The sequence below is a fragment of the Schistocerca americana genome, chromosome 1 (genome assembly GCF_021461395.2).
Source record: "Schistocerca americana isolate TAMUIC-IGC-003095 chromosome 1, iqSchAmer2.1, whole genome shotgun sequence".
Taxonomy (NCBI): domain Eukaryota; kingdom Metazoa; phylum Arthropoda; class Insecta; order Orthoptera; family Acrididae; genus Schistocerca; species Schistocerca americana.
Window position 1 is genome coordinate 366408661 of NC_060119.1, and position 27838 is coordinate 366436498.

General features: G+C 37.1%; 1 protein-coding gene across 1 annotated transcript in view; it reads right to left on the minus strand.

Annotated features, from left to right (window-relative positions):
- Nucleotides 1-27838, minus strand: part of LOC124600409 (ankyrin-3-like) — a 267644-nt gene that overhangs the window by 112665 nt on the left and 127141 nt on the right. Inside the window, exons 11-16 of the mRNA XM_047136159.1 lie at nucleotides 26094-26243; nucleotides 20000-20140; nucleotides 17741-17896; nucleotides 17557-17655; nucleotides 11023-11220; nucleotides 1564-1747 (exon numbers count right to left, since the gene is read on the minus strand). Of these exons, the coding sequence (XP_046992115.1) occupies nucleotides 1564-1747; nucleotides 11023-11220; nucleotides 17557-17655; nucleotides 17741-17896; nucleotides 20000-20140; nucleotides 26094-26243 (928 nt within the window). The remainder of the gene's footprint in view (nucleotides 1-1563; nucleotides 1748-11022; nucleotides 11221-17556; nucleotides 17656-17740; nucleotides 17897-19999; nucleotides 20141-26093; nucleotides 26244-27838) is intronic.

Consider the following 27838-nt stretch of genomic DNA (forward strand, 5'->3'; position numbering starts at 1 on the left):
TGGATGTAACAGCATGAACATGCGTCTACAAGCTATGGAAAGTACGAAGAAACATTTCCGACATGTTATGCAGTTTTACTATCGTAAGGGGAAAATCACCCCACAATGCCAGCAGATTTGTGCTGTATACAGAATGATACAGTAACGGCCGGAGCATGTCAAAAGTGGTTTAGGCAATTTCGAGCTGAGAATTTTGCCTAACAGACAAACCTTAATCTGGACAACCTACAGTTACAAACGAGGAATGGCTTAATGACATGATAGTCAACAATTCACAAATGACAATGCAGGTGTTTACATTGGAGCTTAATGTCGCTCATGCTGGTTTACATAAATATTCATGACATATTGATTCCTCATGAACAGAGTGAAATAAATTTAATTCAGTGTCTGTCCATCTATGGTTCCTTATTGAGATGCAATCAGAATGCTGCTTTTCTGGAAAGGCTGATAACTGGAGATGAGAAGTGGATTGCGTACACAAGAACACCCGGAAGAGGAAATCATGGTGCATGATAGCCACCAATATCGGTTCCTAAACCATGGCTGCATCCGAGGAAGGTGTTGCTATGCACCTAGTGGGATTGCAAACGCATCCTATATTACAAACTTCTTCCGAATGAGACTATCACTTCCAAGACATACTGTTTGCAGTTGAATCATCTCAAGGTGACTAGATTTGGGATATGATGTATTTCATCACGGCAACACCAGACTACATATTTCTATAGTGACCCATTAAAAGCTGTGCTCTTTTGAGTGGGATTGTTACCCTGACTGCTGTATTTGGCAGACATGGCCCTTCTGACTTGTATCTATTCCATTCCCTGCAGAATTTCCTGAAAGGCATGCACCTCACCTCCTTGGAGGACTGCAGTTGAACGTCGCAGAGTTCATCGACCTGAAAACTCCAACATTTTGGAAGAATGTCATTTATAAGCTTCCTGAGAAATGGCAATATATTGTCGACAATAATGGTGTATACTTCAGGAAAAAAATAGTTTACAAAACCAATCCACCTTATTTAGTTATATTGTGATCGACTTTGTGTATGATATGTGTAAGCGGGCAGGCCAGCAATCATTCTGTTGTAGCCGTGCTGCAGGGAGATATGTTCCCAGGCATTCTTTGTGATTACATTGTAAAGAAAAGTGAATGTACTTGCGAGAAAACGAAATACTTGGCTGAAAGCTCTAAATAAACTATTGTTAACTCTTATTAGATATTTTCCCATTCAGTTTTCATAATTCTTCCTCAAATTTCTCTCTCTCCACAAACTACCTCTTGGTGTCAATTTCAGTCTCCTTCAACAACTAACCACTGCTGCAATTCACCTTTGAAACCACTGTCAACGGCTGTGAACTTCTGCTTTCTTTTTCCACTATTTCCTCTAACACATCTGAAGAAACAGCTTTTCCTTTTGTCATTTACAACAAGAATCAGGCAGCAATTATAGATCAATTTTACTTAAAAGTATATCAAACTTCTTTTCAACCAATATACATACTATTTCTGACTCCAACAGTCAATCATGTAAAAGAGAAATATTGTTCAACAACTTACCACCTTCATCTTCAGAATCAGACATGAATGTTTCTTGCATAGACTCTGGTGCTACGACCTTGTACTTTTCTTCGATTGTAGTAGTGGTGGTGGTGGTTACTGTTGTTTCAGTCACAACTTTCAGTGTCTCCACAACACTGATATAGCCCAGTTTCTGTGCAATTGACAAAGCAGTTTGTCCTTGCTGGAATACAATAAAAGAATTATTGTTTCCATTATTTCAATGTATCAGGCCTACTACAAGGACATTCAAAAATGCTATTAGTATGTGTCTGTTGTGTGCATAATTTACCGGGTGCAGTTACATGCTTGTGTGTGAAAGAAATGCATAGATAAATGGGGGAAGAGAGAGAGAGAGAGAGACTGAAACGTAAACTCATCTTTTGTGACCCTTTTCAACCGTTTGTATTTTTAATGGCAAACCCTCACACTAGCAGACTGCCAGGTGGTTATAATTAAACTGATTGTGTTCCAAGTGCCGCAGTGCAGGCTGTATACATCACAGGACCGTTGATCAGTGCACTCATGGAATATGGAAAAAATAACAACAGTTCTACATTCTGCCACCAAGTGAAAATATGACACTGTAAGCAGCAGTTGATTGTTTTGACATCAGTAAGCTGCTGGTCGCTTGGTGAGGCATGGTGATTACATTTCTGAAGTGACTTTTGGTGTAAAGGGTAATGAAGGTTGACATTTTCTGTATGAAATGGAATGGCTATTGAGAATAAAGATAGTGCACTGCCGGTGAAGCTGTTGTATCAGAATGACAGTGCACTGCTGGTGAAGCTGTTGTGTTAGAATGACAGCAATATCATTCTGCATTTTGAGAATATCGCCAGCAGAAACAGATGCAACGAGGCCCCATGTCAATAACTGGGCTAAAGAATGTGATCAAGAAAATTGAAAAAACGCATGAATTATGTGGTGCAGCAAGGAGAGGGAGGCAAACCATTTCCATGGTATTTGTTGATGAAATTGCTGTAGCTATAGCCACCCATGCAGTACATGCCTAAAAATTATGCAAGTGCTCATGCTGCATCACAGGAATTTTCTCTCCACTGGTCAAAAGATAAAAAGATTTTGCCATGCATTTTACATTCATATTCAGAATTTGCACCAAATGAAGCCCCAAGATAGGCTACAACACCAAGACTTTGCCGTTTGGTTTTGGCGAGCATGGAAATGGATAACATGTGCCCAGGGAATATTCTTTGGACAGAAGGTGCACATTTTACTCTCCACAGTGCCACAAATGGTCATAACTGTCACATATGGGGCCCTACTCCACCACACGTTGTGAAGGAACATTCACTGCACTCATCTTGTGTGACTGTGTAGTGTGGTTTCACAAGCTTCTTCATTCTCTGTCCATTTTTCTTCAAGGAGATGACATCTTGTGCACCTGTTAGTTGTACACTGACATCTGCATGTTATAAGCACCTCCTTAAGTAACATGTGATTCCAGCTTTGCAAGAACACAACTGCGTTCACACCATTTTCATGCAAGATGGGGCAACAACATATGTCACTTGCCAGGTGAAAGATTTGTTTCGAGAAACCTTTGGTAACAACTGCTTCGCCTCTAGGCAATTTCAAGATGTGTTGCCTTACAGATGCCCCAGTCTAAGTCCTTGTAACTTCTGGCTGTGGTATATCTAAAAGAGAATGTCTATCATGAAGTATCCTAAAGGATGGCATATGATGACAGATCGCTCTGATTACACTGGATATACTGCAAGCAACTGCTGACAATGCCATGTTACAGATGCAGCAGATTGCTGAGTCAGGAAGCCATATGAACACTTATTGTAACTTATCATCATATCCTAATAAATCTGCCAGAACCACCATTCTCATTTATTTAACCATTCCTCACCTTTCCCTGCATCCAGAACACATTCTGACTGCTTACAGAGCTATGGTATCACCTGGTAGCAGAAAATAGAACTACTATTTTTTTCAGGATACTTTGTGAGCGCACCGAATAATGAACATACTTTCGAAGTTTCAGCATGTGTGATGTATAAAGCCCCACTTCAGCACTCAGAACACCATCAGTTTAACAGTTAGATCTGGTATTTTCCCATGCTTAATTTAATTCTTTTGCTCTTGTTTATTTACTTTAATTTGAGGTGCTCTGTTTCTTGTGTCTTCTTCCAGCATGCTTTCATTGACATACAGGAGCCTATTCAATACAGTACGACAATTACTTTTGTCAATTTTTGTGTTATTTTTTTACAATTTCATGTTATTTTTTGATAGGGGAGGGCAGTCACAGATCATTACAGCAGCCTCCTTGCCAAGTTTAACTTGCCGTCACTCCCCCTTTTATTGTGGCACAGATGCTTATCATCACAAGAATGGTAACAATATACTAAACAAAACAGTTAATAAAATTATAATATTCTAAAACATACTTTCTATAGCCAAGATTGCATAAATTATTCTTCATTTTCAATGAGCAGTTTCGACAGCAAAAAGAAACCACGAGTAACATTGTTGTGGGCAGAGCTTGTGTAGTACACATTTCTGCCACTAAGTGTGTCTAGCGCAACTCACTGCCAAGTCAGTGCTGCCTGTGTCGCTGACCTGGTTTGTTCTGTTCATCCACAGTGTCTGTTTTTGCTAGCGCTGTTATATTCTTGTTTTGTTCTTTTATGTTAGCAAGTTTAAGTGAACAACATGCAGCAGTGAAATTTTGTTTTCTACTTGGTAAAAATGTTGCTGAAACTGTTTTAATATTGAAAACAGCTTACTGAGATGACACTATGGGAAAAACTCAAGTGTATGAGTGGTTACTTGATTTAAAACATGTCAATTAATGACAAATCTCATTCTGGACATCCATCAACTGCCCAAATCAAAGAAAATATTGAAAAAATTTGAGAGATTGTGCTCACAGACCATCGACAGACAACTGATCAACTGTCAGAGATTAGAAGGTTATCTTGGAGCTTGGTCAGCGAATTTTAATGGAAGATTTGGTGATGAAAAGAGTTGCTCCCAGGTTTGTTCCTCAGGCTGATAATCAAAAGGAATATTGAGTTGAAACAAGTCATGCTTTGAGACAACCACTTTAAACTGATACACATTTTCTGTCAAAGATCATGAGTCCTGGTGCTATGGTTACAACCCAGAAACGAAGCAAAAGTCAAGCCCATGGAAGATGTCATCAGCATCCCATCCAAAAAAAAATGTCGTCAAGACAAATCAAACATCAAAATAATGGTGATTTGCTTTTTTGATACCAAGGGCATAGCTCATTCAGAGTTTGTTCCCCAGGTCAAACAGTTAATCAAACCTTTATTTGGAAGTTTTAAGAAGATTGCGCAACAGTGTTCATAAAAAAAAATCTGATTCGTGGCAGACAGGAAACTGGTTCTTCCACCACGACAATGCACCTGCACATGCAGCCATCTCTGTTAGACCATTTTTGGCTAAAAATGGCATGGTTCCACTGCCCCACACACCTTACTCGCCTGACCTGGCTCTGTGAAACTTTTTCTTACTTCCACACATGAAAAGGGACACAAAAGGACACCGATTTGACAATGTTGAAGAAGTCAACAAAAAAAATGAGGGAGGAATTGTCAGCCATTTCTAAAGATGACTGCAAAACATGTTTCGAACAGTGGAAGCACTGGTGGGTCAAATGTATTAGCTGTAATGGAGGGTATTTTGAAGGAGATAAGGTTGTTTTGTAAACAATTTTAAAATATATAGCTTAAATTTTTTTGTATCCCCTCATAACTGTCATCTTCTGGTACTCAAAAAATTTTTGTTACAATGTGTGTTAGAACCTTATGCCATGTTGTTATAATGGTGGATAAAATGTAGCACATTATTCAGATGTTTGTCAGAAATGAAACATTTACAATTAAATAGCACCTTCTGCACATGGCCACGTCCAAATACATGTCACTCACAGATGACTGGTAAGTCTTAAAAACCACCATTCCCAATAAAATTCAAATTTGTACATTTATTTATGTTTGCATAACATGTTCCATACATTGATGATCGACCTTAGAAGAAGTATATGGGCAAATAAAGAAGAATTCATGAGATCTTGGCAATAGAAAATTTTTTACCAAGTAATACAGATCACTACTCCTTAATTTCTCAACATGAGACAATTCAATCAAAATTATAATAATTTGTTTGCATCACAACTTACATAAAATTTCAGTTCACTTATTAAAGTCATTATAAAAGCAATGGTCCAAAACATTGAGAAGTAAAGATGTCATATCATTAATTGAAGAACTATAATAGTAGCAATATGTACTGACTTTTACTGTACCAAAATTTACATTATATAAAGCAACAGACGTATTCACTATTTTCAGTATTTCACTTAGCAAGAAAAGTGTGAGCACGGGTCAGCACATTTTGGCCATGTTGGTGGTAAGTGAGGACGCTATACCTTTCAGTCATTTCGACATTCAGGAAGTGAGTGTCTTGTAATGTGAGATGACAATCCCTTACCCACAAGATCAAAATGAAGTTGCATGATAGCTGAATAAGATGAACACTGAAAAAAATAAGATCAATGCTGGCAGATGCAGAATGGAGCAAACAGTTTTTGGCTGATGCTCTTACACTGACTCATTTGCAAAATCAATCTCCAACAAAAGCTGTTCAAAATGTTACTCCCGAAGAAGTAGAAACTGTTCATCCAATAAACCTGGGTCACTTACGAATCTTTGGATGTCAAGCATTTGTACACGTTTCTAAAGAGAAACGAACACAGTTAGAAGACAGGTACAAAGAACTTACTCCCACTGAATATTGTGAAGGTTTTAAAGCATATCATCTAACTGACACATATTTATCAAATACAAAGATCTATGATACAGAGTTCACCAAAAATTCAAAATAAAAAGTGTGTGAAAGACATCACGACATCACAAATACCAATAAACTTACAATTAACAAATATATCAATTTTGTTCCTTCGTATTTTCTAGATAATAAGACTGAAAATAATGGTACCGGCAGTGCTCAACCAGCAGCAGTAACAAACATTACTGAAAAAGCAACAGTACCAATACAACTTACGTAAATTGCAATGCAGTTCGTCTTGAGTTGGCACAAAGTGACACTGAGCAGGCAGTGACTAGCAATGTCAATAGGGACACCAGTCAAAAATCACAATGATGTGGTGCCAGATATTAAAAAATCATCACATCATAGAAAACAAAATAATCCCAAATATTTTAACAATGACACCACTGTTTCCCTAGAGTTCAAGAACCAAATTTGTGTAAGGAAGAGTTGTGGCAACTGTGAAAAATGGAAGCAAGCCTTAAATGATGAATACACACTGAAGAGCCAAAGAAACTGGTACACCTGTCTAATATCATGTAGAGCCCCTGTGAGTACAAAGAAGTGGCGCAACATGATGTGGCATAGACTCAACTAATGTCTGAAGTAGTGCTGGAGGGAATTGACACTATTGAATTCTGCGGCACTGTCCATAAATCCGTAAGAGCATTAGGGGGGAGGAGATCTCTTCTGAACCATACGCTTCAAGGCATCCCAGATACGCTCAACAATGTTCTGCTTACATACGTGTCACCTGTCAGAGTCGTATCTAGACGTATCAGGGGTTCCATATCTCTCAAACTGTACATGCCTCACACCATTATAGAGCCTCCACCAGCTTGAACAGTCTCCTGCTGACATGCAGGGTCCATGGATTCATGAGGTTGTCTCGATACGCATACACTTCCATCCCCTTGATACAATTTGAAACAAGACTCATCCGACCAGGCAACATGTTTCCAGTCATCAACATTCCAATGTCGGTGTTCACAGGTTCAGGCGAGGCATAAAGCTTTGTGTCATGCAGTCACCAAGGGTACACGAGTGGGCCTTGGTCTCCTATAGTCCATATTGATGATGTTTCATTTAATGGTTCACATGCTGACACTTGTTGATGACCCAGCATTGAAATCTGCAGCAATTTGCAGAAGGGTTACATTTCTGTCACGCTGGACGATTCTCTTCAGTCGTTGTTGGTCCCGTTCTTGCAGGAACTTTTTCCAGCCGCAGTGACATCAAAGATTTGATGTTTTACTGGATTCTTGATATTCACAGTACACTCATGAAATGGTCGTATGGGAAAATCCCCACTTCATCGTTATCTTGGATGTGCTGTGTCCCATCGTTCGTGCACCAAGTATAACACCACATTCAAACTCACTTAAGTCTTGATAACCTGCCATTGTAGCAGCAGTAACCAATCTAACAACTGTGCCAGACACTTGTCGTCTTATATAGGCGCTACCAACCACAATGCCATATTCTGCCTGCTTACATATCTCTGTAGTTGAATATGCATGCCTATACCAATTTCTCTGGCACTTTAGTGTAAGTCATTACTTGAAAATGTGACTTGGACAGAAAGGTAATTAATTAGAAATGGGTGCTAAAAAATGGGAAGGGTTCACTGATGATATTGAATGTTACAAGTAGCAGATGAATGCATAGAGCAACAGAAACACACAACAGAAAATTGCATTTACAATAGTCTTCACACAGTAGTTTGTTTTCTGGGAACAGTACACACATTCTCATACACAACCACACAAATACCCAAACACACACTCCCATGGCTAGTATGATTGACCCTGGGAGTGTTTGTGTGTGGGTGACTGTGTGGTTGTGTGTGTGAGTGCAATTGGTAGATATAAGCTAGTGGTCAAAAAGTAGTATGAATGCTGTTTCCTGTTACACATTTCTGTGCTCCACACATTGATCCACTATAGGTGAGAGGTTGCCTTCCCTTATTTTACCTTTTGCTCCATCCAGCAATTTGTGTCATTGTTATGATTGTTACACAGTTCATATTGTGACAAAAAGTTATTCCCAGAAACCAGGTGTGAACTACTTTGATGAGATGTTCTAACCTGTGTTCATCATTCTTCACTTCATACCTTGTTAGCTTCAACAACTCAGTTTGATCTTCACATTGAACACATTAATGCTCAAAATTTTTTCCCATATGGCAATCTCCATGAAGAAATTTACAATCATAAAGGTGAAGGACATGTGAAGAAGGGAGAGAAGAAGGTTTGCAAACTAAATAAGGCAGTTTATGGTCTGAAACAGGTTTCACATGTTCTGTATTAGAAGTTAGATGTAACATTACATAAAATGAATGAAAAAGTCATAATCCGATCCACATATTTTTTGCATAATGAAGATGCAAAATATACTCTTTCTGGCCACTTATGTAGATGATTAGATCATCTTACTGAATAAGAACATAAAGTGGATGAAAGGATTAAAGAACAAATTAAAGAAAATTTTAAGATGAGAGACATTGGTGAACTCATTTGGTTTGAGGCTAAAATGAGACAGAAAAACGCACATTTTTAATAACTGATCAAAGTAACTGTCCAATGTACATACAAAATTTGGTAAGGTCTATTACAGCCTTGTTGCACAACCACTCTAACCTGGTTTGAAGTTATAAAAATGGGGAAAATTGACTAAGAACCTGTGCTACATCACATTTCTTACCAGCAAGCCATTGGTTCACTCCTATATTAGGCTTAGGACACAAGACCAGAGATTGTACATGATGTATGGGTTGTATGTCAATTATCAAAAAACCATAAAGAAGCAGAGAAATGAATTATGAGATACTCAAATGGCAAAGTCAACATAGGACTAACTTTCTGAAAAGTGGAGTAACTGAAATTCAAGGCTTCTGCAACACTGATTATGTATCAGATCTCTATCAATAATGGTCTTTGGTTTTTAAGTTAGCAGAGGCAACAATATTGTGGAATTCAGAACAGCAATAAATGGCAGTGCTACCAACAACCACAGAAGCTGAACACTTGGCCTATCAACTGCAGCTCAAGAAGTAATTTACCCTTCAAGGTTGCTCTGATTCGCAAGTTAAACACCTTCAAAAACCAATAACTGTGATCTGTGATTGCAGATGCAACTGCCTGCATCATGTTTGAATGATACACTTTGATTTGCAGTACTACTACATTTGTGAGCTGATTAATATGAGAAAGTTCAACTGCAAGTGCATGACCACAGACAAGCAGGAAACAGATTTTTTTGACAAAGACTAAACATCAATGGTACAGTCAAGCTGTGGTGCTTTCAGAGTTCATCAATTAATACCTCAGAACTTGTGGGAGGATTGGGAACAACTGTGTTTTTTGTGCTGACATCTTGCAGTAGTTTGTTGCTTTTATCTTTAATTCTCTGGTGATTATCAGAGGATAAATAAATAATTTGGTAATCTGTGTTCCTGGCAACATGGCATGTGTGTGTTTCGTGTTTTAATTAATTATTAAGTCAACTTTACATTCTCTTAATACAACTGATTATTGTTAATAACCAATAAAAAAAATCTGAAATAGGTCATACAGTTGTAATTTAGATTACTGAGAGTCAGTGTTATCATAAAATAACAAGAAGAAAACCTTGTCATATGTTGCAATTTTCTATTGACAATTCCATAATGTTCAAACTTCTGCATCCAATCTATCTACCATTCCTCTCACTGAATTAAGGAATTATGTGCCTTTGTTTGTGAAACTGCAACACCATGAAGTAATTATACAAGGCATAGTGGCTCAAAGTAATGAAATGTGGTTGAAAAATAAAGGAATGTTGCAAGCCCTAGATCAGTATTTAATTAAGATATATCATGAGCCGTGACAAAACCCTTTACATGTTGCATCGAATCAAATATGCTCAGAATATTCCCCAGAAATTAGTTCAATTTTCAGCTTCAAGATAAGTGCCTTTGTTGGTACAAATGTCTGCTGAATGAGCAGGGCAGTGAAGAAGCAGTATATGTTGTGCAGAGAAGAAAGTCTTCAACAATCTTTGTACAATGTGGGTGAGCTCTATCTTGTAGAAAAACAGCTCCAGAAATTGTTTGAAGTAAAGTTATCATTTCAAGCTCCACATTTTCTGTGGTGTAATGATCAAGGGGAAGACTACCCACAATATAGAGAAAATGGCATCATCTGTGATGTCCAATAGCCACCCAAACCATCACTTCGTGCATTCACCTTACACGACAACTGGTAAAGTACTCTGGGAGGACCCAAAGCATTCCTCCATCCATTCATCTTATGCAACGGCTGATAAAGTACTCTGGGAGATAGTGATCACTGACAGAAAACTTCACAAGTACTTGGCTATCAGTGCAGTGATAACTGGAGTCAGACACTTCAGAAATGACCTGTGATTGAGTAGATAAGAGTCCGTACTTATGATGTCATTGTAATTAAGGCTTTTGTATGACGACCTACTTACCTACTCAAAACAATGTCAGTATCTTCAGACAATGTCAGTACTTTTTTGCATAGTTCAGAAAAACTAAATATTTAGATTAATACTTCAAAGACAATGAACAGAACAAGAGTAGTTAAATTAGTCAAAACATTTAAGATCAGTAAAAAAGGGTATTACGTTTGTGAGAGCATTTGGCTTGGCTTTATTTTCCAGAAGTAATGTGATAACAAGCATGTGACCCTGCTGAGCAGCCTGGTGCAATGGAGTATATCCGACGGCTGTGCTCTTGTCCACATTTGCACCATGTTGCAATAGGAAACGGACCATGTTGAGTTGTCCAAAGTGTGATGCCACATGGAGAGGGGTATAGCCTGCCTGCAAATCAATATAGAAACAAACTCACTCAAACAAAAACAGCAACAACACACAACAACAACAACAACAACAATAATAATAATAGTGATCATCCTCATATTATATATAGATGATATTCATGTTTGGGTCCTCCTGGACTATACGATGCACAATTTTCAAGCTTTTGTTTTACCTTTTACCTGTGCTCATATCACTTCATCTTTCGCTAAATGGGCTCTTTCTCACTTGTACAACATAGTTGTTTTGATCTTCTTGGGTTTTTCTGTCAGTCCAACGGCCTAGTCAACAATTTTCTGCCTAAAAGTTTTTTTGCCTGGTACCTCAAGTAGTGTTATTCCTGATTCCTACAGATCTTCTTTAACTGCAGAGATCTATTTTACTGTTTCAATTTTGGATTTCTACATCTACATCGATACTCTGTAATCCACCTTACCATGCATAGCAGAGGGTACCCTGTACCATTACTAGTGATTTCCTTTCCTGATCCACTCACAAATAGAACGAGGGAAAAATGACTGTCTAAATGCCTCCATATGAGTGCTAATTTTTCGTATCTTATCTTCATGGTCCTTACACCCAACGTATGTTGGAGGCAACAGAATTGTTCTGCAGTCAGCTACAGATTCTGGTTCTCTAAATTTTCTCAGTAGCATTCCTTGAAAAGAACATTGCCTTCACTCCAGGATTCCCATTTGAGTTCCCAAAGCATCTGTGTAACACTTGCGTGTTGTTCGAACATACCAGTAACAAACCCAGCAGCCCGCTTCTGAATTGTTTTGATATGTTCCTTTAAACCGGCTCGGTATGGATCCCAAACACTTGAGCAGTACTCAAGACCAGGTTGCACTAGTGTCCTATATGCAGTCTCCTTTACAGATGACCCACACATTCCCAGAATTCTCCCAATAAACTGAAGTCGACAGTTTGCCTTTCCTATCACAATACTCACATGCTCAAACAATTTAATATTGCTTTGCAAGATTATGCCCTGATATTTAAACAACATGACTGTGTCAAACAGGACACTACTAACACTGTATCCACTTGAACTTGTTTTTCCTAATCATCTGCATTAATTTATATTTTTCTACACTTAGGGACAGTTGTTATTCATCACATCAACTAGAAATTTTGTCTATGTCATCTTGTTTCCTCCTACAGTCACTCAACTTTGGACACCTTACCATACACCACAGTGTCATCAGCAAACTGCAGATTGCTGCCCACCCTGGCTGCCAAATCATTTACACATGTAGAGAATAGCAGCAGTCCTATCACACTTCCCTGAGGCACTCTTGACAAAAACCTTATCTCTGAGGAACACTTGCTGTTGAAGACAATATACCGGGCTCCATAACTTAAGAAGTCTTCGAGCCACTCACATATCTGAGAACCTATTACACAAGCTCATAGTTTCTTTAATAGATTTAATGGGGCATTGCATCAAACACTTTCTAGAAATCTAGAAATATGGAATCTGCCTGTTGCCCTTCATCCATAGTTCACAGTACATCATGCGAGAAATGGCCAAAGTGAGTATTGCACAAGCAATGCTTTCTAAAACCATGCTGATCATGGACATAAGCTTCTCAGTCTCAAGAAAATTTATTATATTCGAACTGAGAATATGTCCAATGATTCTGCAGCAAACCAATGTTAAGGATATTGATCTGTAATGTTGCCGATCTATTCTTTTGTTCTTCTTATACACAGGGAGACATCTCCAGTTTTTTCCAGTCACCTGGGACTTCATGCTGGGTGAGAGATTTGCGATAAATGCAAATCCGGCCCTGGTGACTTGTTTTCCACACCTTCAGTTGTTTCTCTATGCCAGGGGTGCTTATTACTACGTCATTCATACAGGAGTCTGTTCGATGGTCAAATGACAGTATGTTTGTACAATTCTCCTGCATGAATGATTTATTGAACATGAAATTTAAAACTTTGGCATTTGTTTTGCTATCTTCAACTGCCACACCATACCGACCAATAAGCGACTGGGTGGAGGCCTTAGACCCACTTAGCAATTTTACACAAGACCAGAATTTCCTCAGGTTCTCTGTCAGATCTGCTAATTTATGACAGCAGTAACAGTTGTATGCTTCAGGCATAGATCTTTTCACAGTCGCATGAATCTCTACCAACCTTTGCTTGTCATCATTTGTGCATTCCCTTTTGAACCAAGAGAGCAATAGTCTCTGCTTCCACAGCATTTTCCAAACCTCATTATTAGACCATGATGGATATTCTACTGCTTAATCCACTTACTAGACACATAAGTCTCCAGATCCTAATTTACAATCTATTTAAACTTCATCCATAATTCCTCTGCATCCATCTTACTGGAACTAAGAGATGTCAAATCACTGTCTTAAGTGAGATGCTGACAATTGCTTCTTTCTCTTTCTAGTAGCAACATTCTCTTAGCCTTCTTAACTGATTTATTAGCTTTCATAACCATAGTTGTTATAATGACGTCATGATCACTAATCCCCATTTCAATACAGATGTTGTCGATAAGGTGTGGACCATTTGTAGCTAGGTCTAAGATATTCCCACTGCATGTGGGATGCCGAACTAGCTGCTCAAGACAGTTTTCAGAAAATGTATCCAAAAGTACTTTGTAATAACTGAGTCTGAGTCCGCTGCAATGAATCTCTAGACATCCAGTCTATATTCGGTAGGTTAAGAGTTGCCTCCACCTAGTAATGCATGATCTGGGTATTTACGCACTGTTGATCACAGACATTCTTTGAATGACTCTAGAACTTATAATGCTACAGCCTCTCCCAAGATTATTATGAAGTGTCTGATACCACTTTTTTTATATGCATCCATGTATTTATCGAATGATTCAATGCTCGCTAAGGCCTTTTATGTGTATCATTCAGTTCAATTTGCCAAAAAACCTATTATTCTTTGTAAATATATATAGAATATTCTGAAATGATGTACATTATCATGATTGTCAATACATTGATCTCATTAACAAAATTATGTACATATGCCAGATTATATATCAAATCGAAAAATTGAAGTAATACATGTTTAGCAACAAATATTAAGAGTCTGTGGAAATGTTGGCATAAATAACTAATGCCTCTAATTACCATAATTGCAATTGGGACATTAGTTAACACAAAAAACATCATTCCAACTCAAATGAAAATAACAATTATCATCCAGTGATGCAAATTAATTCGTTATTCATTTTTACATAATTCATTGTAATTAATGGTGCTTGTAAATTACGCAGGTTAGTTACACTACCCAAATTTACAAAACTCTGGCACATAAGACAACAACTGTGAATTTAATTTATGTAATCTGGTGAAGCACGATGTATATACTTTGAACTAATGTTAGCAACAAAATTTGTACAATCACTAATTACTAAATTAAAGTAAAATCAAAATAATTGTTGAAATCAGATTGTAAATCAATTTTCACACAAAGGACAAAAGATGATAATAAAAAATAATATTTTATTCTAAATTATATTTTATAATCTGTACAAATGTAACAGCAGTTAGTTTAGATGAAATTGTTTTTAATTGTAAGTTACTTTTGTAATAAATTAACAATGTAGCAATTGTTAAAAATTGTATTTAAAGTGACGCAGTGAGGCTGCAGGGAAGTCAGTCAAAGAGGTCAGTCAGTCAGTGTTTTGTTTACCTCAGGAGTCTGTGCAGTTCGGCTGTCAACCAATGCCAATAAAAACTGTCACAGCAGAATCAGGTGATTAATAAAAACATTCAACAATTAACTTGGTTTCACCTAGACCTGTTATATATGTCCAGATAACTTCACTGCATGTTTCATAGAATTCCATAACCCATGTAATTAACCTGGTTGGTCTCTTTCTTTTAATACACACAACAATTTTAAAATGTGTCTTCACATAACTGAATACATGTTAGTACACTTTTAAATTTGTTTATTTTCTCTTAGCTGTATGTTCCTTCTTTGGTATAATTTGGACCTAAAATTTTCCTGATTACTTTTCATTCTATCTTTCAGATTACTTCAGTCTCCCGCTTTCTATTAAAAATGAGTGTTTCAGCCCCATAAGAAAACACTGGTGTATTCTAGTATCTCTGATGTATTTTGAGATAAATTTTTGTTACAGACGTCTTTTGTAAGTGTGAAAGTTTTCTGTTTTGAGATAATGTATTTCATAACCAATTTTTTTCAAGCCAGTTTCCTGAATTTTTTTACATAAATATTGGACTTGGAAAAACTCTCTCGATTTTTCAGTATTTGGTTTTTTAGAATTTTCAGTTCCAGGTAGCTGCTAGATCATACTTAGAGCCTTACTCTTTCTGATGTTTCTTTAAGAATTTATATTTGTTTTGCACTGTTTCAATATCCTGACACAGAATCATCAAATCATCTACAAAAAGCTAAGCAGTCTATCCTAGCATCATTTCTTCTTAATTTGATTGGTTCATTAATTTTAAGCTTTGGTTTCACTTGGGTTAGGTAATGTTTGCATACTTGTATATTTAAAACCTCCTGAAGATGTGATGATGATATGAGATTGTGTATATGATCAATTTGAAATTCATCAACATTTTTGCATAACTACAATGGTTTTACTTTTTATGGGTATTATTAAAATGGTTTGACATAATTTTGACATTGAAATTTCTACACGTCTCTAACCATTCTGACTAGTTCATTTGTGCACAGGGAAGTCATTAACTGTTTTCATGGATTTTCTCCCTTTCCCTAACAGTGCACTATAATTGCCCATTAGAATTTTGATATGATTTTGTGAAATTTTAGAGGTATTTTCTACCACCTCCCATGCCTTATTTATTTTTTCGGGGTTCTTTTCTTGGTTGATCAGCATATGTGCATTAATTACTGTGTACATTTTATCAGGATATTTCAAGGAAATTGTCACTAATCCATTGTTCACAAATTTTAGTTCCATTATGGATCTCAGAATGTCTAGTGAAACTGTGAATACAACTACATGTGTGTTTTTAAAGATTATTTTGCCTGTTTTAATTTTGAACAGTCTGTAATTTCCAAAATCCATGGCGTGAGAAGTGGCAGCTTTGTGTTTTGCATGGCTAAAATTTTAGTTGTTTGTTCTTTAAGCTTTTTTCTTCATTTGTACAGCTTTCCTGGCTTCAGGAGTGAAATGTTGAGCATGCCAAACATAGTTTTGATTTTGGGCTTGAGTTGGCCAAAGGACTCCAATTTTCACTAGTTTGGGACATAACGTCTCAGCCTAGTCTCCCCAGAATCTGACAGACTGGTTGTGCCATGATAGTAGATTTGTTATCTCCTGGTGTAATTATGTGATTATCAAACCACTCTACTATTGTAGCTGGAATTATAAGGTTGAGTTTATAAACAAAACTCAGTGGTTAACACTGGAGGGGCTAATTTCACAATTTTAAGTATCGGCTACAGCTGATGAACAGAAGTTGATCATATTGCTGTTTGATCCAAGTCAGATGCAAAGTGGCTTTTGTTACATCCCAATGCCTCTTCCACTAGTTCTGTTATGCCGAGAGCCATTCTGTCCACCTTCGCTCCCATTGAGGTCTTCACTGTAACCCCAACAAGGGGTCTTCACAGTGTTCTAACTTGTACCCCTTTTTTTAATTTTTTTTAAAAATCTGCTGTTAACCACAAACTGAAGTTAGCATTACATATCAGAAAGCTATACAAGCAAACTTAAGTGAAAACAATAGCAGTGTTGAACCTATATAAAAGCCAAATCCAAAGAAACAACTACAAAATATAACAATATTTATCAACATTTCAAGGAAGGCAAAGTAATGGAATCAGGCTCTGAAAGTTAAGTGTCCCTTATGTGGTGCTGTGTCTCTTTCTGCTTGTTGTACAAAGAACTGAAGTTTCTGAAGGCAAGTACTGCTCACAGCATTTTTCAATGCATAACTTTAATATTTCTGTATTTTATTTGTCTTCATTAATATCATTGTATTACTTTGGCACAAAAAGGACTGTACTGAACTGAACGATGGACAGAGACAATTAAGGAAAAGAAAAAGTTGAAGGCACTTAAAAATGTTAAATACAATACAATACCACTATTAACTTTCATTTGAGCTTTGTGTAACAAGAGCTTTTTCATTCTGACAGTAGGTGCCCAGAAACTATCATCTGTCATGAAGTCAACTGTTTTCACACTACTCGTGGTGTGGTAAAATAAAAAATATCACGAAGCTTTTCGTGGTGTGGTACAATAAAAAAATCACGAAGCTTTTGCGTGTTTTAATGCATAAATACTACATATGTGTGACACAAATTTGACCTTTGAGGGAGTTAATAATTATCAATCATATCACCACTCACCTTTGTTGTAGAATCCACCTCAGCACCATTCTTCACCAATATAGCTGCAACATTGACTTTATCTTCTTGGGCACATAAATGGAGGGGAGTGAGACCATTCTGACAACAAAAAGAAGTGTAACAAAATGTGTTTGCACATCATCAGTAATGTTAACATAATGGCTACACTAATTGTGACTGGTACCTTGGCTTTGTGGTTAGGATCGGCCTGATGTTCAATCAACAGTGATGCCATATCAGTGTGGCCTTCCTGTGATGCCAAATGAAGGGGTGTGAAACCAGCCTTTGACTCAGCATTTGCCTTGGCACCATACTCTAAGAGAGTGGTCGCAATATCCATCTGAAAATTATTAAAGGTTGCAGATACACTTCCCAATGAAAGCACAGTAGTAACAAAAAGTGTAGTGCAACAACAGATTTTTTTATAATATTAACTGAGTTTGTGTTCCCTTGAACCCTAAATTCAATGCAACAAATCCACTATAGCATCTAAATAGATTCTTCTACACTGGGAGACAGATAAAACAGCAACAAGAGTGTAAGCTTTGCACATACCTTCATAAAAAATTGTCTGCTTCAAGCTTGATTCAATACTGGCCTATAGGTGGTGACACTATTACACAGGTTTCAGATAATGTCACATACACCTACTATATACATGAATAACTCTAGTTCTCTTGTTAGATATAAAAATTGTTTGTAAACACTAATTCAACACAGAATAAATAAAGTATTACTCTGATCTTTCTCAAATGTTGCAATGTATAGAAGAGTCTCAACAAAAACAATTTTGATGATCCAAAATGACAATGATAGGAAGGTTCTTTCAGCTGTATAAACATGCTAAACAGTGAGGAAGCCCAAGGAGATGCGAAAAGAGAATAAGCAAGGCATTAATTTTACAGCAATCTCATTGAAATACAGGTATAAAGAAAGAACCCAACACTTGGTAAGTTAAAATATGCAAACGTTATCTCTTTGATTAACCAGTTTTAATCTGATTAATTGACTGTTTTATTGATTAACTGGCTGTTTAATTAATACATTCACTATTACTGCCTGAATAAGGTCCTACTAAAGTGATTTTTCATGCTTTATTACCACCTGTGGACAGAATGTCATATATGTAACTTCACTGTGTGCATGACTATGATGATAGACTGTGCAGTATAATGTCTCATTCCTTTTGTTCTGAAAGTTGATGTAAATTTAAGGAAGAGAGAGAAAGAGTAATCCAGTGCCAGCACACGGTCTAATCAAATATCATTTAACACCAGTGAGGCTGGTGAGGTTAATGCCCCATTCAGATGAATGACTCATCATTGGTGGTGCCACAAGTTCTCAACTCCATAAACAGATTTGGAATTTAACTAATGACATTGGTCCACATTTCAGTGATCAATAACTGTATCCTACTACATCTCCTTTGCAAGCACATACTTGACTTAAACACATATTCCACAACCAAGAACAAATAATCTGAACACCACAGTATTAAAACATACTACAATCATGATTATGGATGCAAGTGCATTTGTAGCTAGTCTCAGCACACTTCTGAATGCGTCATTTTCAAATTATCATCATAAAATGTAATACCAAATAATTCATAATGTCATTGTAAATAAAATGAATAGGTGGCAACGTATCATATTATAGTTTCACTGATCACTCATTACCTTATTCATAAGGCGAAAGATGACATGCATTCATGCAACAGACTAATAATTAGAATGGTCATTTTCCACAAAACTAAACAGCCTCATCAATGCCCTGACTCTGAACACAAATTTTATAAAAAAATGAAATACCTGAGAATGTAAGAATTTAGATCCAACTGAATGAAAGATGTGCAGTATTACAGTCTAATAAACACTCACAGATATTTTGTGTATACCAGCAAAGTATAAATGTAAACTGCATAAGAATTGCTTAGTGGAACCAAAAGTAGGTGAGGTGAATGGCCACATTTTTTGCTTTACTGACCTCTTCACTCGGGGAATATTTACTCTGATTTAATCAGTTTCCAATCCAGACTGGTTTTGAAATACACTACTATAATAAATAATGGGGCAATTATAATCAAACAGTAAATCAGGGCCTGCACATAAATGTCAGTTTCACTTCTCTATTATTCAACAAAAAATTGTGAAAATGTTAGATTAATTTACACCAAACTCAAAGTAAAATAATGGAGAAATATAAAAAAAAACATTACTCTTAAATGAAAGATACATACTTCAAATTGCAATATGAAGTCATGAGAAGTATCTGACTTTTTCCCTAACAATGCAGACTCTTAACAAATGTAGAATAACATAGTTGGTAAAGTGATTCCCTTACAAAGCAACTTGTCCATATGGAAGTAAAATAACACTAACTACACTCTAACAATGCTACCATAGTGAATAATAATTTATATCTGCCTACAGTAGCATATTACCTGGTTCTTCCTTGCAGCTATGTGAAGTGGAGTATGTCCATTTTTGGCAGTTGCATGAGGAGAAGCACCTTTGTCTAAAAGTAGTAGTGCCACATTCTGATGATCATAGTGGCTTGCGACATGTAGAGGAGTAACACCATTCTGCAAAACACATTAATTCTTTTATACATAGGGAATATATCAATTATGATGCAAGCTAACTGACATTCTAAGCAAAGCCATCTCACAGAGGACAAAGGGGACGAGACTGGAGTATATGCAGACATATGTTTCAGTTGTATCCTTGGGTAACACTTTAAAAAGACTTTTAACAATTGATATTAGTTTGAAGCATAGAGAGGACAGTATTAAAAATAGCTTATGTGCCCAAATTTGAAAAGTTGGCAACAAACTGCCTGTGGCCATGTTACAATATGTGAAACTACCCAGTAAGTATACAATATATCACTCTAAGCTGGTGTTTGGCTGTTTGATCACGTGTAAATCTTTTCTCACTGCCAACACATTTGCCTCTATAGATTTTACACAGTTAAAGTAAGTTTACCCTCATTATAACATTCTTTCATTTCTTCCACACTAAATTGTCCTAAATGCCACAATTAGTAATCTACGCTATGTGATCAAAAGTATCCAGACACCTGGCTGAAAATGACTTACAAGCTCATGGCGCCCTCCATCGGTAATGCTGGAATTCAATATGGTGTTGGCCCACACTTAGCCTTGATGACAACTTCCACTCTTGCAGGAATACATTCAATCAGGTGTTGGAAGGTTTCTTTGGGAATGGCAGCCCATTCTTCATGGAGTGCTGCACTGGGGAGAGGTATCAATGTCGGTCGGTGAGGCCTGGCATGAAGTTGGCATTCCAAAACATCCCAGAGGTGTCCTATAGGATTCGGGTCAGGACTCTATGCAGGCCAGTCCATTACAGGGATGTTACTGCCATGTAACCACTCCAACACTGGCCGTGCACTATGAAAAGGTGCTCGATTGTGTTGAAAGATGCAATCACCGTCCCCGATTTGCTCTTCAACAGTGTGAAGCAAGAAGGTGCTCACAACATCAATGTAGGCCTGTGCTGTGATAGTGCCATTCAAAACAACAAGGGGTGTAAGCCCCTTCCATGAAGAACACGACCACACCATAACACAACCACCTCCGAATTTTACTGTTGGCATTACACACGCTGACAGATGACGTTCATCGGGCATTCAACATACCCACACCCTGCCATCGGACGGCCACATTATGTACTGTGATTCGTTGCTCCACACAACATTTTTCCACTGTTCACTCGTCCAATGTTTACACTCCTTACACCAAGTGAGGCATTATTTGGCATTTACCAGCATGATGTGTGACTTATGAGCAGCCACTCAACCACGAAATCCAAGTTTTCTCCCCTCCTGCCTACCTGTCAGAGTACTTGCAGTGGATCCCGATGTAGTTTGGAATTCCTGTGTGATGGTCTTGATAGATGTCTGCCTATTACACATTATGACCCTCTTCAACTGTCGGTGGTCTCTGTCAGTCAACAGACGAGGTCGGCCTGTACACTTTTGTGCTGTACGTGTCCCTTCACGTTTCCACTTCACTATCACATTGGAAACAGTGGGTCTAGGGATCTTTAGGAGTGTGGAAATCACACATACAGACATATGAGACAAGTGACACCCATTCACCTGACCACATTAGAAGCCTGTGAGTTCTGCAGGGCGCCCCATTCTGCTCTCTCATGATGTCTGATGACTACTGAGGTCGCTGATATGGAGTACCTGGCAATAGGTTGCTGCACAATGCACCCAATATGAAAAACATATTTTTTTCTTTGGGGGGGGGGGGGGGGGGGGATGTTCAGATTCTTTTGATCACTTAGCGTAGATCACTACAGTTATTACATATCCTATTTTTAAACAAGTTCAATTAGAAACTAAATAATATGTTGCCATCTCAGGGCACACAAGGTATTACATTGCACTACTCACTGAGTGATGACTAAACATATATTTCTTGTGACTAACTTACTGCTGCAAATATAGTCTCTGTATGTGAATTTGATATGTCTCTTAAATACTGATGTCAGTATAGTAACCTATAACCAATGGATAGCTCAGTGATACAGTATACATCTACACCCATACTCTGCAAACAACTATGCAGTGCATGATAAAGGGTATTTCCCATTCTATTAATGTTTCTTCTCAAGCCGTTCTCACATGGAGTATGGGAAGAATGGTTACTTAAATGTGTCTCATGCTGTAATTAGTCTATTCTTGTCATTGCAGTCCCAATGTGAGCTGTATGTCAGGGTTGCAGTATATTCCTACAATCCTCACTTAATATTCTTTCTTGATGCTTTGTAAGCAAGCTCTTGCAAAATAAATGACATCTACCTTCATGCATCTGCCAATCCAAGTTCTCAGCATCTCATGAAGATCACCCTAGGATCAAACAAATTTGTGACCGTTCATACTGCGTTCATTTGTATACATTCAATAGCACTTTTTAGTCCTATCTGTATGAGTTCCACACATTTGGGTAAATTTCTAGGATGGATTGCAAGAGTCTTTTGGAAGCAATCTCCTTGGTAGACTCTTTGCATTTCCCAAGTATCCTACCAACCATCCCATAGTCTACCACTTGCCTTTACCTATAACTGAGCTTATGTGATCATTGTATCTCATATCCCTAGAAATTGTTACATTCAGATATTTATATGAGTTGACTGATTCCAGTTGTGACTCACTGATATTGTATTCATAGGATACTAAGTTTTGCTTTCATTTTGAACAAGTGTGTAATTTTACACCTTTGAACATTTAAAGCAAGTTGCCAATTTTTCCACCACATTAAAATCTTTTCAAGATATGATTGAATATTTATGCAACGTTTTTCAGACAGTACTTCACAATAACTAACTCCACAATCTACAAAAAGTCTGACATAATTATTAATATTGACTCCCAGGTAACTGATATATGAGGGACACCTGAAGTTATTTCTACATTTCTCGATGACTCCCCAATGTAGATACTATGTTGTGTTCTCCCAACCAAAAAATCCTCAATCTACCATATTTACTCGAATCTAAGCCGCACTCGAATCTAAGCTGCACCTGAAAAATGAGACTTGAAATAAAGGAAAAAAAAATTTCCCAAAAAAAGCCGCACCTGAAATTTGAGACTCGAAATTCAAGGGGAGACAAAAGTTTTAGGCCGCACCTCCAAATCGAAACAAAGTTGGTCCATTGTAATATGAGACAAAATTTAGGTCGAATGAATGACGATACAGCTACACTAGCTTGGTTCAAGCCGTAAGCTTAGCAGTTAAGCTTTACCAGGTAGCCATTGCTATGCGTGAGGCGCTCCATCCGTTTTTATACGGGTACCCTTCGTTTTTCACGTGCTTCGTCTGGTTTGAATTGATTGCTTATTTTTCTTTGATCTGATAAGTGCTGTTCTCTTTGTTATAGGTGTTTACGTCACTCCAAGCTGAAAATGCATTACTGTACTGTGTCATGTATTGTTTGTCGCATTCTGATAATGAATGTTTACGACCTGTCACCACTCGCGGCATTGTTTGCTTTTGTGCGCGCTACCGCCGCTTACAATAAAAAAAAAAAGAGAGGAATTGTCTGAGTAGCGAAACAACGTTATTTACACTGCTGCTTTCTTTGATAATGATCAACAAGAGCCAAATAATAAACTGCATATGATAGAAGATGTTCTGAATGAGAGTTTACCGAAAATTTTTCTCCGTTTGAAAATCTTTGCTGATGCCTCTTTAGTACATTACTTTCTGCACAGAAATTAGAGTCATCTTAGATTTAAAAATCTAGTTAATTGCCGTGCTTCATTTCTGACTGTATCACTATTAGGCATAAGAATAATACGAATATAAACATGACATGATTTGTGTATACTTCCGCGTTTGCTGTTGTCTCACTCTAGTTTCGTAGTTTATTAGGCAGACAGGATTTAAATGAGATAGCAGCAAACACGAAAGAATACATGGCAAAATGTTTATATTCGTATTATTCTTATGGTGAAGAGAATACTGCATGTGATTCACAATTCATAAAAGTTCCCATTAGCAACCATCTCTTCTCACAGGTAGGAAAAAATTCAGAACGTAGGATTGGCCATACTGACAAACATCGCAAACAGTCTTGCCAGTCGGATTTTCGTAGTACATTGAAATGCTGCTACATTCGAAGATGAATAATATGGAATTTGTATCTACTTTGTTGGATAATGTATGAAAATGCAGTGGTCGAAATTCGGGGCGGAGAAAAAAGCTCGTCTTCCACGTTTCTTTTTTTTTTCTTTTTTCTTTTTTTTTCCTTTCGGCAGCAGAAGTTAGTTGTGGTGGCACCTACCAACATATTTCAGAACTTCCGCTTACTTTGCACTTGATTCTAAGCCGCAGGCGGGTTTTTGGATTACAAAAACCGGAAAAAAAGTGCGGCTTGTATTCAAGTAAATACGGTAGTAGTCACAAATTTCATTTGTTATCCCATACAATCATACCGTAGTTTACGCACAGTCAGCTGACTTTCAGAGATTAAGAAGTACAATACTTTACCTACCTGATTGCCTCCATCCATAGCTTTCAGGATATCATATGAAGTACGGGTGAGCTGGGTTTTGCATGAGTGGTGTTTGCAAAATCTTTGCTAGATGCCACAAAAGAGCTCATTCTGTTCAAATTATGTTTGAGCTCTGAATAAGTTTTAAGGTGCATGTCAACCATATTGGACAGTAGTTTTGTTGATCACTTCTGTTGCCCTTCTTGTAGATTATACTGAGAGGATTGTATTCAGATCACTGTCTCTAGAAATCTGATTTAAGCTGTTATTATGAAGTTGGGTTACCATACTCTCCATTTTTAACATGTTCTTCCATTTTTTTTACAAAATTTTCTTCCTTCATTTATTTTTTTACACGGAGTTAGTAAGTCCTTATTTTTTATTTAATTCTATTATGAATTATATTTTATGGAATAAATACAATCTTAAACTTTATCTTCTTGAATAACAACTTTTGTTATCGTTTCTTTGGTTATGTTGGAGTTCATTAGGAGTTAGCTGGAAATGGTAGGTATAACACTAGAAAGGTGTAAAGTCTACTAGAGACACACAAACAAATTAGACTTCTCAGTTCTAAAATTCAGCAGGGAAGAAAAGAAAACTTCTTTGGTACAATGCAAATGAACTCCTAAATGGATTGTCTATGAAATTACAGGAAAAGGGAACTGAAGACCTTAACAGGTTTTATAACAATATGCTTCAGTGTCTGCAAAAAATGTATGATATGACAGAGGACAACTCCTATGTATCCCTAGTAGCATTTTCTCTACCAGAAGGTACTGAACTCAAGCATTTTGCAAAGGCTATAGAACTGTTTCACCCAAATGAAAATATTTATAGATGACCTGTATGAGGAGTTCAGCAGTCACTGAGATTACCTTCGCAGCTGTGGGAATGAAGATGGTTATTATGTTGCAAACTGGCTTAAAACCTTTTCTTCCGTACCTGAGCAAGATGAATAAAATATTTACAAAGTGGTCAGACGTTTGTTCACTATCCTTGGCTTCAGAGCCCTTGTTGAGTGAATCTTTTCACTCTCAGAGAACAAGTGATGCAACACAAGAAACAGGCATTCAACGGATTTAATTAAGGCAGAATCCACGTGGCAGTGAACTAAGAAAGCATGCCCTACTTAGAAATTTTTAAATTTGCAAAGAGTGATATTCAGTTATTAAAATACAATTAGAATCAATCTAAATCTGACTAACGACCCCTTGAAAATGATAAATACTTACTTTTTGTATTCTCTGGATGTGTACTTCCATACTATTAATATTTTGTGCACTCTATTAAATACGTGATTTTTTTGTGTGATGTAATATAAACATGCACTTTAGCTTTGAAAAACTGTTATAAACAAATAATGAGTCACACTTTTTTTATTTTACAAAATATGGCAACACTCTTGTGGAAGTATGAACAGATACTCCTTTTGACTGGCACAGAGGGTACAACTACATAGCTTCATATAGCTTTAACAGTTTCATTAGAAATTTATGGCTATACCTTCCCCTGAGCATCAACAGGAGCGTCCTTCTGTAATAGCAGTTTTGCAACTTTAAGGTTTCCATATTTAGCTGCAAGATGCAGTGGTGTAAATCCTTTCTTGGTTGTTGCTGTCAAGGAAGCACCATTTTCCAGCAAGACTGAAGCAACCTGAAACAAACAACAGTACTAATATTAATAACACATCCCCAAAATAACTTACATATGTTAGTCTGAAAGGGAAAATAGATCTGATTGTGGCATCGACTGACAATGTTGCTGTGGCCGTCAGTCTGAAGACTAGTTTGCCTGCAACCTAAATCCATTTTGCTCTCCCTCCATTCCCTGCCCCACCACTATTCCATTACCAAATTGATGATTCCATGATGCCTGTCGAATGATCCCTCTTGTCAGTCAAGTTATGGTAAAAATGTCTTTTTTCCTCAAATCAGTTCACTACCTCCACATTAGTTATCTCATCTCCCCATCTAATCTTCACCATTATTTCGTAACAGCACGTTTCTAAGGCTTTAACTCTTTTCTTGTCTGAACTGTTTATTTCTATGTTTCACCTACACAAATAGCTTCCAAAAAACTTCCTAACACTTGATGTTATAGTAGATTTTAGCAAACTTCTCATTTTCAGAAATATTTTTCTTGTTATTACCAGTCTGCATTTAACGTCCTTCCTATTTCATCAATGTCACTATATTCTTGAACAAATAAGAACACTCAACTAACTTTAGTGCTTCATTTCCTAATGTAATTCTCTCAGCATTGCCAGATTTAATCCAACATTCCACTGTCCACGTTTTATTTTTGTTGATTTTTTTTCCACGATGCTATCCACTCCATTCAACTGCTCTTTTAAATCCTTTACTGACTCTTACAGAACTACAATGTCATCGGCAAAGCAAAAAATTTTGATTTTTTTTTTACTTGGATTTTAAAATTCTCTTCCCAATTTCTCCTTGGTGTCCTTCACAGCCGACTCCATGTACAGACTGAATAACATCAGGGAAAGGCCACAGCTCTGTCATTCCCTTCTCTTCTTCAAAATTATAATTGCAGTCTGGTTTCTGTAGTTTTAAATAAACTTTTGTTCCATTTATTGTATTCTTACTACCTTCAAAATTTCAAAGAGTGTGTTCCAGTCAATACTGTAAAAATCTTCTTCTAAATCTACAAATGTGATATCTAGGTTTGCCTTTCTTTTGAGATGTATGTCATAGACCCAGTACTGCCTCCCATGTTCCTACATTTTCCATAGGTTAGCTTCAATAAATTTTTCCATTCTTCAGTAAATAAGTTGTGTCAGTATTTCCCACCCATGATGTATCACAATGATCATTCAGTAATATTCACAACTATCAGCTCCTGCCTCGTTTGGAATTGGAATTATTACAATTGTCTTCAAATCTGTGGGTATTTCATCTGTCTCATACATCTTGTGTAGCAAGAAGAATAGTTTTGCATGCTATATTCTCCCAAGGATCTCAAAAACTCAGAGAGTATCTTATCCATTCCACGTACCTCATTTCAAATAGATCTTTCAGTGCTCTGTTAAATTCTTCTTCACAGTATCATATTTTCCAAATGATTTCCATCTGCTTCCTCTGTATTTTTTATGTCTTTCAGCCATCCCTTCTTTGCACAGTACTAGCTTGCACTCTGAGCTCTTAATACTCATAAAGATTCTCCTTTGTTCTTTAATTTTCCAGTAAATGGCATCTGTCTTTTCCATTGTCATGCATGCTTCTACAGAT